The 12,467-nt window shown below is 42.7% G+C and overlaps 1 protein-coding gene across 1 annotated transcript in view; it reads left to right on the top strand.

Moving 5' to 3' along the window:
* The window catches only part of SMCHD1 (structural maintenance of chromosomes flexible hinge domain containing 1), a 1,770,687-nt gene that overhangs the window by 1,582,497 nt on the left and 175,723 nt on the right, over positions 1–12,467 (top strand). The window contains exons 39-40 of the mRNA XM_053715865.1: positions 998–1,083; positions 1,173–1,295. Of these exons, the coding sequence (XP_053571840.1) occupies positions 998–1,083; positions 1,173–1,295 (209 nt within the window). The remainder of the gene's footprint in view (positions 1–997; positions 1,084–1,172; positions 1,296–12,467) is intronic.

Below are 12,467 nucleotides of genomic sequence, written 5' to 3'. Positions count from 1 at the left end.
TAGCTGCTGATTGATCGCTGCACATATATGCTTCTTATCATTGGCTTTAACAATTGTGTTCATCTGACTCCCAGTAGTGCATTATAGCTCCTTCTGTAAAGGATACCAAGAGAATGAAACAAAATTAATTATAGAAGTAAATTGGGAAGTAGCTTAAAATGTATGCTCCATCTGAATCATGAAAGAACAATTCTGGGTTTCACATGGCTTTTTCAATTTAATCAGTTTTACCTTTAGTAAAAATATTGCAACTTATCACATATTTTTCTCTGTGAAAAGCACAATTGGGCTAAAAGAAGCTACTCCCAGGTGGTAATTGGGCCATAGAACAAGCTACTGAGCTGTTGTTCGTTCCTGGCAGACTGCTTCTCTTTCTGCATGTATTTGTATTATGACCCTGGAGAAAATCTCCCTAAGTGTTATGGGGAAAACAGACGTGGATACTTTGCCCAATGTGCCTAGAGCACTGGTTTTAAAACCTGTCCTTAGGCCTCGCCAACAGGCTAGGTTTTATAGATTACCTTGGATTGGAGCAGGTAAAATAGCCATGTTTACGAACTGATTATTTCACCTGTGCTCCAGTTCAGATATCCTCAAAATGTGGCCTGTTAGGGAGGCCTGAGGACAGGTTTTAAAACCAGTGACCTAGAAGGATATGGCTGCACCTTACTGACAAGGCCCAAAGGAGTCCAAGTGATTGTCTGTGGTTGACATTTCCCATCTTCAGAGGAGATTTGCCTGATATTTCGGGGCTAAACTGACTGATCAGACTTATATACTATAAGATTTTTTTTCTCTGTAAAAAGCAAAATTGGGCTAAAAGAAGCTACTCTCTGGTGATACCGGGCCATCAAAATAGCCACTGAGCTGTTGTTCAATCTTGGAAGATTGCTTCTCTTTCTGTATGTAAATGTATCACTCTTTTCAAATATTAGTTTTCAATTGTTTAAATAAAATGCATGCACATTTAATTTCCATGCTTTAATTTTGGTTTTAGGTCAGGCAGAGGAAGCAAAAGCCAAAGAAGTTCACTTAAAGAATGAGCTAAAAAAAAACAATATTGTAATACCAAATAAAAATCAGGTATGTTTTATTGAAAAAATGTTTGGACTTGATGTTGTTTTATTTTAAATAACTTGTTTAAACTTATATATATATATTTTTTATTTTAGCTTGAATTCATTGATTCCCTCATAAAAGAGAAGATGTCACAGCAAGAGACAATATTAAATCTGCCCAGGAGAAAGTGCAGTCTTCCTCCTTGGCCCAAGGGTAATGCTGATATCTTAGGAAAGGTAAGGGGTTTTGCATTTAAATATTGTAAATATTGACTATAGAAAATGGAAAGAATGTTTAAAAAAAAAATATGCTGCCTCACTTTCTTGGCAGAATCCACGTAATAAAAATGACATTGCTTACTAAAATTTTATATATACTGCAAACCCTACCTCTCTCAACAGCATTTAGAAATTAATAATTTACACAAACTAATAAATGATTATATTTTGTATAGGAGAACTCCTAGGATTTATAAAACAATTTTATATACTCCTTTATCTGATGGTGGTCTGGGACTGCCTTATCTTCTATTATATAAACTTGCAATCTCACTATAGTGAATGCTAGAGTGGTGTAGAATGAGTCCTACTACACTTAAGAGTTGAGTTAATCTCGAAACAAATCTGATAGCATTCTATAAAAACACACTACTATGTATCCTATTATTCATGAGACCTGGTCAAGATTGGACCATAATTAAAAATAAACATAGGGACATTAAACCATATTCTCCTTTGACCATTCTATTATATAGTAAAGAAGGATATTTCTTTTGCAAGATGAGTCCACGGATTCATCCAATACTTGTGGGATATTCTCCTTCCCAACAGGAAGTGGCAAAGAGAGCACCCACAGCTCCTCCCTTAGCTCCTCCCTCAGTCATTCTCTTTGCCTACTCTAAGTACTAGGAAGGGTAAAGTGAGTGTGGTGACAAAAATGTTAGTTTTTATTTTCTCAAGCAAAAGTTTGTTATTTTAAATGGTACCGGTGTGTACTATTCACTCTCTGGCAGAAAAGGGATGAAGATTTCTGCAAGGAGGATGATGATATTCGCACTTTGTAACTAACATCCACTGCTGTCCCACAGAGGCTGAGGAGTACAGGAAAACTTCAGTTGGGGGAACGGTTTGCATGCTAAGTTGCATTGAGGTTTGTTCAGTCAATTTTTTTCTAGACAGACTGTGATAATTCTAGAAAAGGCTGACAGTATCCCCATGAGGGAAGGGTAAGCTGTATTCAGAGACTTAGTATGGAATCCCAGCTTGCACAAAGGGCTAAGTTGTTACTGGTGACACTTATAGGAAAAACGTTTTTTATTAAGAGAGATTAACGTTTTGAGGGACTTCTGAGGTTCATTATGGCTTATTTAAGGGTTATTAACCCACATGGCTAGTTTAGAAACACTTTGGTGTGTTTCATTTAGGCCCCACTGACATCGAGTGAGGTGGGAGGGGCCTATTTTCGCGCCTCAGATGCACAGTTTATTTTACACACAAGACATCCAGCTGCTAATCCAGAGGGTCATGCTGTATTTGAGGGCCTAAAGGAAGCTTTTTCCCCAGAAATCTATCCCTAAGGGCAGGTAGGCACCACAGCAGAGCTGTGACAAGGTGCTGAACGTTTTTTTTAATGGTTTTTTACGTTTTGACAATCCGTTTTTTCCATTAAGGGGTTAATCGTTTATTTGACTGGTGGGGCAATCTTACTAAGGCTTTGATTCCACTGTAAAAAATTTGAAAAGTTTACTGCTTTTTTACACTGTTTTGCAGAGTTTGTGCATCTTTTTTTCTCTTAAAGGCACAGTATCGATTTTTTTAAAGTACTGTTTACTTTGAATAAAGTGTTTTCCAAGCTTGCTTGTCTCATTACTAGCCTGTTTAACATGTCTGACATCAAGGAAACTCCTTGTTCAATGTGTTTAGAATCCATTGTGGAACTCCCTCTTAGAATGTGTCCCTCTTGCATTGATATGTCTATAAATTTTAAAGAGCATATTATAGCACTGAAAAATATAGCGCTAGATGATTCTCAGACAGAAAGAAATGAGGTTATGCCATCTAGCTCTCCCCAAGTGTCACAACCAGTAACGCTCGCACAAGTCACGCCAAGTACCTCTAGTGCGTCGACTTCGTTTACTTTACAAGACATGGCCACAGTTTTGAATACAGCCCTCACAGAGGTTTTATCTAAACTGCCTGGATTACAAGGAAAGCGTGACAGCTCTGGGTTAAGAACAAATACGGAGCCTTCTGATGCTTTAGTAGCCGTATCCGATATACCCTCAAAATGTTCTGAAGTAGGGGTAAGGGATTTGCTGTCTGAGGGAGAGATTTCTGATTAAGGGAAGACGCTCCCTCAGACAGATTCTGATATGACGGCCTTTAAATTTAAGCTTGAACACCTCCGCTTGTTGCTCAGGGAGGTATTAGCGACTCTGGATGATTGTGACCCTATAGTGGTCCCAGAGAAATTGTGTAAAATGGACAAATACTTAGAGGTTCCTGTTTACACTGATGTTTTTCCAGTCCCTAAGAGGATTGCGAACATTGTTACTAAGGAGTGGGATAGACCAGGTATACCGTTCGCTCCCCCTCCTGTTTTTAAGAAAATGTTTCCCATAACAGACACCATGCGGTACTCGTGGCAGACGGTCCCTAAGGTGGAGGGAGCTATTTCTACTCTCGCCAAGCGTACATCTATACTTATCGAAGACAGTTGTGCTTTCAAAGATCCTATGGATAAAAAATTAGAGGGTCTCCTAAAGAAAACTTTTGTTCATCAAGGTTTTCTTCTCCAACCTATTGCATGCATTGTTCCTGTAACTACTGCAGCTGCTTTCTGGTTCGAGGCTCTAGAAGAGGCTCTTCAGATGGAGACCCCATTAGAGTATATTATGGATAGAATTAAGGCCCTTAAGCTGGCTAATTCTTTCATTACAGATGCCGCTTTTCAACTGGCTAAATTAGCAGCAAAGAATTCAGGTTTTGCCATTTTAACGCGCAGGGCTTTATGGCTTATGTCCTGGTCTGCTGATGTGTCATCAAAATCTAAACTTTTGAACATCCCTTTCAAAGGAAAGACCCTATTCGGGCCTAAACTGAAAGAGATTATTTCAGACATTACTGGAGGGAAAGGCCATGCCCTCCCTCAGGATAAAACAAATAAAATGAGGACCAAACAAAATAATTTTCGTTCCTTTCGGAACTTCAAGGGTGGTCCCTCTTCCTCTTCCCCGGCTGCGAAGCAAGAGGGGAATTTTGCCCAATCCAAGTCAGTCTGGAGGCCTAACCAGGCTTGGAACAAGGGTAAACAGGTCAAGAAGCCTGCTGCTGCCTCTAAGACAGCATGAAGGGGTAGCCCCCGATCCGGGACCGGATCTAGTAGGGGGCAGACTCTCTCTCTTTGCCCAGGCTTGGGCAAGAGATGTTCACGATTCCTGGGTTTTAGAAATTGTTACCCATGGTTATCTTCTGGACTTCAAAGACTCCCCTCCAAGGGGGAGATTTCACGTTTCTCAATTGTCTGCAAACCAGACAAAGAGAGAGGCGTTCTTACGCTGTGTAGAAGACCTACATACCATGGGAGTGATTCGCCCAGTTCCAAAAGCGGAACAAGGGCTAGGGCTTCTTTTCAGACCAATCTTGGATCTCAAAATTCTAAACAAATTCCTCAGGGTACCATCGTTCAAGATGGAGACCATTCGGAATTCTGCCTCTGATCCAGGAGGGTCAATATATGACCACCGTGGACTTAAAGGATGCATATCTGCACATCCCTATTCACAGAGATCATCATCAATTCCTCAGATTCGCCTTTCTGGACAGGCATTACCAGTTTGTGGCCCTTCCCTTCGGGTTGGCCACAGCTCCCAGAATTTTCACAAAGGTACTAGGGTCCCATTTGGCGGTTCTAAGATAGCAGTGGCGCCTTATCTAGACGACATCTTAATTCAAGCGTCGACTTTCCAGCTAGCCAAGTCCCACACGGACATCGTGTTGGCTTTTCTGAGATCTCATGGGTGGAAGGTGAACATAAAAAAGAGTTCTCTCTTCCCTCTCACAAGAGTTTCCTTCCTAGGGACACTGATAGACTCTGTAGAAATGAAAATATTTCTGACGGAGGTCAGGAAATCAAAACTCATAACCACCTACCGAGTTCTTCATTCCATTCATCGGCCGTCAGTAGCTCAGTGTATGGAGGTCATCGGACTTATGGTAGCGGCAATGGACATAGTTCCTTTTGCCCGCCTACACCTCAGACCACAGCAACTATGCATGCTCGAATAGTGAAATGGGGATTATGCAGATTTATCTCCTCAAATACATCTGGATCAGGAGACCAGAGATTCTCTTCTCTGGTGGTTGTCTCAGGACCACCTGTCTCAGGGAATGTGTTTCCGCAGGCCAGAGTGGCTCATAGTAACGACAGATGCCAGCCTACTGGGCTGGGGTGCAGTCTGGAACTCTTTGAAAGCTCAGGGCTTATGGTCTCAGGAGGAAGCTCTCCTCCCGATAAACATTCTAGAAATGAGAGCGATATTCAATGCTCTTCAGGCGGTGCCTCAGCTGGCTGCGGCCAAATTCATCAGATTTCAGTCGGACAACATCACGACTGTAGCTTATATCAATCATCAAGGAGGAACACGGAGTTCTCTAGCGATGATGGAGGTGACCAAAATAATCCCATGGGCGGAGACTCACTCTTTACATCTTTCAGCAATCCATATCCCAGGGGTAGAGAACTGGGAGACGGATTTCCTAAGTCGCCAGACTTTTCATCCGGGGGAGTGGGAGCTCCATCTGGAAGTATTTGCCCAGCTTACTCGGCTATGGGGCACACCAGAATTAGATCTGATGTCGTCTCGTCAGAACGCCAAGCTTCCTTGTTACGGGTCCAGGTCCCGGGATCCAGAGAGAGATGCATTCCATAGATATTAAGCTTCTATCTTGGAAAGTTCTGTTTTTAGTAGCTATCTCTTTGGCTCGAAGAGTTTCTGAGTTATCTGCTTTACAGTGTGACTCACCTTATCTTGTTTTCCATGCTGATAAGGTGGTTTTGCGTACCATACCTGGATTCCTTCCTAAGGTTGTTTCTAATAGGAATATCAATCAGGAAATTGTTGTTCCTTCTCTGTGTCCTAATCCTTCTTCCAAGAAGGAACGTCTGTTGCACAATCTTGACGTGGTTTGTGCTTTAAAGTTCTACTTACAAGCAACTAAAGATTTTCGTCAAACATCTTTGTTGTTTGTTGTCTATTCTGGTAAGCGGAGAGGTCAAAAGGCTACGGCTATCTCTCTTTCTTTTTGGCTGAAAAGCATCATCCGTTTGGCTTATGAGACTGCTGGCCAGCAGCCTCCTGAAAGGATTACTGCTCATTCTACTAGAGCAGTGGCTTCCACATGGGCTTTTAAAAATGAGGCTTCTGTTGAACAGATTTGTAAGGCGGCGACTTGGTCTTCGCTTCATACTTTTTCCAAATTTTCCAAATTTGATACTTTTGCTTCTTTGGAGGCTATTTTTGGGAGAAAGGTTCTACAAGCAGTGGTGCCTTCCGTTTAGGTACCTGTCTTGTCCCTCCCTTCATCCGTGTCCTAAAGCTTTGGTATTGGTATCCCACAAGTATTGGATGAATCCGTACACTCGATACATCTTGCAAGAGAAAACAAAATTTATGCTTACCTGATAAATTTCTTTCTCTTGCGATGTATCGAGTCCACGGCCCGCCCTGTCTATTTAAGACAGGTAGTATATTTTTATTTAAAAAACTTCAGTCACCTCTGCACCCTATAGTTTCTCCTTTTTCTTCCTAGCTTTCGGTCGAATGACTGGGGGGTGGAGCTAAGGGAGGAGCTATATAGACAGCTCTGCTGTGGGTGCTCTCTTTGCCACTTCCTGTTGGGAAGGAGAATATCCCACAAGTATTGGATAAATCCGTGGACTCTACATCGCAAGAGAAAGAAATTTATCAGGTAAGCATAAATTTTGTTTCTTATAAACTCCCTCAATCCAACGATTTACAAAACGTAATACCTATTTATTTTTTTATAAGGAACTAAGGAAAAATTTGACCTAAATCATAAATTAGATCTTTCGGGACACAAAACCAGATGTGTCTTGTTTTAATTACACACGAAAATAAAAATATATTTTCTTTTACAAAGATTTGACGAGTCCACGGATTTCATCCTTACTTGTGGGATATTAATCTCCTGCTAACAGGAAGTGGCAAAGAGCACCATATATAGCCCCTCCCTTCCTCTCCACCCTCAGTTATTCCTTTTCCTGTGTTATACTAGGAAGACATGGTAAAGTGAGGTGTTAGTTTTAGTTTCTTCAATCAAGAAGTTTTTTATTTTAAATGGTACCGGTGCGTACTATATTCCTCAGGGGGATATGGAAGAAGATTTCTGCCCTGAGGTTTGATGATCTTAGCATTTGTAACTAAGTTCCACGCTGGTTCCCACAAGACTTCTGAAGGTAACCATGAGACATCTTCAGTGTGGAGACCGGTTTCATGCTACAAGCAGCATTAAGGTATGTGCAGCCTTTTTTTCTGAGGAGACTTGGTGTATCAGAACTGGCTGGCATTATTTCCCTGTATGGGAATGGGGTAAGCAGTAAAACCTATTTCTCTTGTTAAGTGTAGTCAGTCCACGGGTCATCCATTACTTATGGGATTATATCTCTTCCCCAACAGGAAGTTGCAAGAGGATCATCCAAGCAGATCTGCTATATAGCTCCTCCCCTCACATGTCATATCCAGTTATTCTCTTGCAACCTAACTAAAGATAGGTCGTTGTGAGAGGTCTGTGGTGTTTTTAAACTTAGTTTATTTCTTCAATCAAAAGTTTGTTATTTTAAATGGCACCGGAGTGTGCTGTTTGTTTCTCAGGCAGCATTAGAAGAAGAATCTGCCTGCGTTTTCTATGATCTTAGCAGACGTAACTAAGATCCACTGGCTGTTCTCGCACATTCTGAGGAGTTAGGTAACTTCAGAAAAGGGGAATAGCATGCAGGGCCCCCCTGCAAACGAGGTATGTGCAGTAAATTATTTTTCTAAGCAATTGACTGAGAAAATACTGCTGATACCAATGTAATGTAAGTTCAGCCTTAAATGCAGTGGTAGCGACTGGTATTAGGCTGATGAGTGTGTGTACACTGAAGTATTTTTCTAGGGAATGGAATTTGACTCAGAAAATACTGTTAATACTGAAGTAATGTATGAGCCTTAACTGCAGTAGAAGCGACTGGTAGCAGGCTTATTAATAACACTTCATAACTTTTAAAATGTATCTTCAAAACGTTTACTGGCATGTTAATCGTTTTTTGTGAGGTACGTGGTGATAAAACTTATTGGGGCATGATTTTTACCACATGGCTAACTTTTGTTTCTGCGTAGAAACAGTTAACTGAGCTTCCCCACTGTTGTAATATGAGTGGGAGGGGCCTATTTTAGCCCTTTTTTGCGCAGTAAAATTTCAGTCACAATCTTCCTACTTCATCCTCCATGATCCAGGACGTCTCTAGAGAGCTCAGGGGTCTTCAAAATTCATTTTGAGGGAGGTAATCAGTCACAGCAGACCTGTGACAGTGTGTTTGACTGTGATAAAAACGTTAATTATTAAATTGTTATCCTTTTTGGGTATTAAGGGGTTAATCATCCATTTGCTGGTGGGTGCAATCCTTTGCTAACTTAATACATTTACTGGGAAAATTTGGTTGCTATAACTAATTTGGTTAATTGTTATTTCAACTTTGACAGCTTTTTGTGCTTCTTAAAGGCGCAGTAGCGTTTTTTATATTGCTTGTAAATTTAGTTGAAAGTATTTTCCAAGCTTGCTAGTCTCATTGCTAGTCTGTTTAAACATGTCTGACACAGATGAATCTCTTTGTTCACTATGTTTGAAGGCCTATGTGGAGCCCCATAGAAATTTGTGTACAAAATGCATTGATGTCACTTTAAATAAAAGTCAATCTTTACATGTAAAGAAATTATCACCAGACAACGAGGGGGAAGTTATGCCGACTAACTCTCCTCACGTGTCAGTACCTTCGCCTCCCGCTCAGGAGGTGCGTGATATTGTGGCGCCAAGTACATCAGAGAGGCCCATACAAATCACTTTGCAAGACATGGCTACTGTTATGACAGAAGTATTATCTAAATTGCCAGAATTAAGAGGCAAGCGCGATTGCTCTGGGTTAAGGACAGAGCGCGCTGATGATGGGAGAGCCATGTCCGATACTGCGTCACAATTTGCAGAACATGAGGACGGAGAGCTTCATTCTGTGGGTGACGGATCTGATCCAGGGAGACTGGATTCAGAGATTTCTAATTTTAAATTTAAGCTTGAGAACCTCCGCGTATTGCTAGGGGAGGTATTAGCGGCTCTGAATGATTGTAACACGGTTGCAATTCCAGAGAAATTATGTAGGCTGGATAGATACTATGCGGTACCGGTGTGTACTGACATTTTTCCTATACCTAAGAGGCTTACAGAAATTATTAGCAAGGAGTGGGATAGACCCGGTGTGCCCTTTTCCCCCCCTCCTATATTTAGGAAAATGTTTCCAATAGACGCCACCACACGGGACTTATGGCAGATGGTCCCTAAGGTGGAGGGAGCAGTTTCTACTTTGGCTAAGCGTACCACTATCCCGGTGGAGGATAGTTGTGCCTTTTCAGATCCAATGGATAAAAAATTAGAAGGTTACCTTAAGAAAATGTTTGTTCAACAAGGTTTTATTTTACAGCCCCTTGCATGCATTGCGCCTGTCACTGCTGCGGCGGCATTCTGGTTTGAGTCTCTGGAAGAGGCCATACGCACAGCTCCATTGGATGAAATTATGAACAAGCTTAAAGCACTTAAGCTAGCTAACGCATTTGTTTCTGATGCCGTCGTACATTTAACCAAACTTACGGCTAAGAGCATAGAGCGCTATGGCTTAAATCCTGGTCAGCTAACGTGACTTCTAAATCTAAATTGCTTAATATTCCTTTCAAAGGGCAGACCTTATTCGGGCCCGGCTTGAAAGAAATTATCGCTGACATTACGGGAGGTAAGGGCCATGCTCTGCCTCAGGACAGGGCCAAATCAAAGGCCAAACAGTCTAATTTTCGTGCCTTTCGTAACCTCAAGGCAGGAGCAGCATCAACTTCCTCCGCTCCAAAACAGGAAGGAGCTGTTGCTCGTTACAGACAGGGCTGGAAAACTAACCAGTCCTGGAACAAGGGCAAGCAGGCCAGAAAACCTGCTGCTGCCCCTAAGATAGCATGAAGAGAGGGCCCCCTATCCGGAAACGGATCTAGTGGGGGGCAAACTTTCTCTCTTTGCCCAGGCTTGGGCAAGAGATGTCCAGGATCCCTGGGCGTTGGAGATCATATCTCAGGGATATCTTCTGGACTTCAAAGCTTCTCCTCCACAAGGGAGATTTCATCTTTCAAGGTTATCAGCAAACCAAATAAAGAAAGAGGCGTTTCTACGCTGTGTACAAGACCTCTTACTAATGGGGGTGATCCACCCAGTTCCGCGGACGGAACACGGGCAAGGATTCTATTCAAATCTATTTGTGGTTCCCAAAAAAGAGGGAACCTTCAGACCAATCTTGAACTTAAAAATCCTAAACAAATTCCTAAGAGTTCCATCATTCAAAATGGAAACTATTCAAACCATCCTACCCATGATCCAAGAGGGTCAGTACATGACCACAGTGGACTTAAAGGATGCCTACCTTCACATACCGATTCACAAGGATCATTATCGGTACCTAAGATTTGCCTTCCTAGACAGGCATTACCAGTTTGTAGCTCTTCCCTTCGGGTTAGCTACGGCTCCAAGAATCTTTACAAAGGTTCTGGGCTCACTTCTGGCGGTACTAAGACCGCGAGGCATAGCGGTGGCTCCGTACCTAGACGACATTCTGATACAAGCGTCAAGTTTTCAAACTGCCAAGTCTCATACAGAGATAGTTCTGGCATTTCTGAGGTCGCATGGGTGGAAGGCGAACGTGGAAAAGAGTTCTCTATTAACACTTACAAGGGTTCCCTTCCTAGGGACTCTTATAGATTCTGTAGAGATGAGAATTTACCTGATGGAGGCCAGGTTATCAAAACTTCTAAATGCTTGCCGTGCCCTTCATTCCATTCCACACCCGTCAGTAGCTCAGTGCATGGAAGTAATCGGCTTAATGGTAGCGGCAATGGACATAGTACCATTTGCGCGCCTGCATCTCAGACCGCTGCAATTGTGCATGCTAAGTCAGTGGAATGGGGATTACTCAGATTTGTCCCCTCGGCTAAATCTGGATCAAGAGACCAGAGAATCTCTTCTATGGTGGCTTTCTCGGCCCCATCTGTCCAAGGGGATGACCTTTCGCAGGCCAGATTGGACGATTGTAACAACAGACGCCAGCCTTCTAGGTTGGGGCTCAGTCTGGAATTCCCTGAAGGCTCAGGGATCGTGGACTCAGGAGGAGACACTCCTCCCAATAAATATTCTGGAGTTAAGAGCAATATTCAATGCTCTTCTAGCTTGGCCTCAGTTAGCAACTCTGAGGTTCATCAGATTTCAGTCGGACAACATCACGACTGTGGCTTACATCAACCATCAAGGGGGAACCAGGAGTTCCCTAGCGATGTTGGAAGTCTCAAAGATAATTCGCTGGGCAGAGTCTCACTCTTGCCACCTATCAGCGATCTACATCCCAGGCGTGGAGAACTGGGAGGCGGATTTTCTAAGTCGCCAGACTTTTCATCCGGGGGAGTGGGAACTTCATCCGGAGGTCTTCGCCCAACTGATTCATCGTTGGGGCAAACCAGATCTGGATCTCATGGCGTCTCGCCAGAACGCCAAGCTTCCTTGTTACGGATCCAGGTCCAGGGACCCGGGAGCGGTGCTGATAGATGCTCTGACAGCCCCTTGGGTCTTCAACATGGCTTATGTGTTTCCACCATTTCCGATGCTTCCTCGACTGATTGCCAAGATCAAACAGGAGAGAGCATCTGTGATTCTGATAGCGCCTGCGTGGCCACACAGGACCTGGTATGCAGACCTAGTGGACATGTCGTCCTGTCCACCATGGTCTCTGCCTCTGAGGCAGGACCTTCTAATTTAGGGTCCTTTCAACCATCCAAATCTAATTTCTCTGAGGCTGACTGCATGGAGATTGAACGCTTGATTCTATCAAATCGTGGCTTCTCTGAGTCGGTTATTGATACCTTAATACAGGCTAGGAAACCTGTTACCAGAAGAATTTACCATAAGATATGGCGTAAATACTTATATTGGTGCGAATCCAAGAGTTATTCGTGGAGTAAGGTTAGGATTCCTAGGATATTGTCTTTTCTACAAGAGGGTTTAGAAAAGGGCTTATCCGCTAGTTCGTTAAAGGGACAGATTTCTGCTCTGTCT

Source organism: Bombina bombina, chromosome 5, assembly GCF_027579735.1.
Source record: "Bombina bombina isolate aBomBom1 chromosome 5, aBomBom1.pri, whole genome shotgun sequence".
Classification (NCBI taxonomy): Eukaryota; Metazoa; Chordata; class Amphibia; order Anura; family Bombinatoridae; genus Bombina; species Bombina bombina.
Note: the sequence above shows the minus strand (reverse complement) of the source record. Positions and strands in the feature narration are given on the sequence as shown.